At 43.7% G+C, this 1,309-nt stretch overlaps 1 protein-coding gene across 1 annotated transcript in view; it reads left to right on the top strand.

The window, feature by feature from the left end:
- LOC101861936 overlaps window positions 1-1,309 on the top strand; it is a gene marked incomplete at its 3' end in the record, with an annotated part of 8,090 nt that overhangs the window by 1,787 nt on the left and 4,994 nt on the right. Inside the window, exon 2 of the mRNA XM_005113305.3 lies at window positions 709-861. Within this exon, the coding sequence (XP_005113362.1) occupies window positions 709-861 (153 nt within the window). The remainder of the gene's footprint in view (window positions 1-708; window positions 862-1,309) is intronic.

The following is a 1,309-nucleotide window of genomic DNA, read 5'->3' as shown; positions in this document are numbered from 1 at the left end:
TCTCTCTCTCCTGTTCTTTGCGCACCACCCCCCATTCTCCTCAGGATACGTTTTTTTAGGGATGTTATCAAAGTTTTCTACCCCCTCCCTCCCCAAAGCCCCCATCAACTCACAAAGTTCGATACAAAGCCCCTTCTTACTCCTCTCTCGAGCATTGTGGGTAGTTGGGGGGTGCTCTGGTTTGGTTTGCTCATTCCTTCCTCATCAAACATCTTATTCTGTTATGGCTCCTCCTTCTTATTCGTGTTTGTTGCTCTAGTGTAACATCTCTAAATCTTCGGCGTCTATGTAACCCAGTTATGTTGCAAAAGCCGTAAAACATGTAGATCTACGTAACCCTATCCGTACGCCCTGGGGCCATTTTGTACCCCTGGGGCCATTTTGTACCCCTGGGGCCATTTTGTACCCCTGGGGTTGTATTCTTCACATTTTAGAGTACTTCTAGTTCGAAGATCTCTTTGAAACGTTCAGTTTTTCTCAAATAATCATTTTGACAGGCTGCTATGCAAAGCGTACGGATTGGATTAACGAGTAAATTTCCTCTTTGGAAAGTGGTAGCTCAGAGTTCCCCACGTCGTATGGATACGATAGTAAAACACGACGTACGGATAGGGTTAAACAAACAAACCGCGGGCGTTGTGAAAATTGTGGAAAACGGCTTTTAACAATTTATCAAATGACCCCATTTTTTGTTGCTGCTCATCCCAGGTGCTGGTCCGTCTGCAGCCGGGAGAGAACGTGGTGACCTTACGCCATGACCAGGAGTCCTTGACCCTGAGGTTGACCTATGCACTCCCTGGATTCTCTCACATCGTGAGGCCTGTGTATGTTGTCTGTGCTGACGATGACGGATACTTTCAGGTGAGTGGCGTGACCTTGAGGGTCAAAGGTCGTGTCGAAATCATGTTGTTACGTGTGAGCGTCATGACTTTGGGCGTCAAAAGTCGTGCCTTGATCGTGTTATTAGATAAGAGAAGATCAGTTTACTTTACTTTCCCTCTTTACTTTCTCTCTCTCTAACTTGCGTTCTCCCAGATCGTTCTTCTGGAGATGTACTTCTCTTCACTCAAACCCAAACTCAAATGATTGTTATTATTTAGATGTGCTTCACTCTACTTAAACTCAAACTCTATCTTCTCTTTACTTGAACTGTCATGTCTCTATGCTTCAGTTATTCGAAAAATCATGCCGGTATGATTCTTATTCTACAATAGTGTCGGTTTGATTCTCTTTATACAATAGTGTCGGTTTGATTCTCTTTATACAATAGTGTCGGTTTGATTCTCTTTATACAATAGTGTCGGTTTGA

This window comes from Aplysia californica, unplaced genomic scaffold (genome assembly GCF_000002075.1).
Source record: "Aplysia californica isolate F4 #8 unplaced genomic scaffold, AplCal3.0 scaffold01886, whole genome shotgun sequence".
Lineage (NCBI taxonomy): Eukaryota > Metazoa > Mollusca > Gastropoda > Aplysiida > Aplysiidae > Aplysia > Aplysia californica.
Note: the sequence above shows the minus strand (reverse complement) of the source record. Positions and strands in the feature narration are given on the sequence as shown.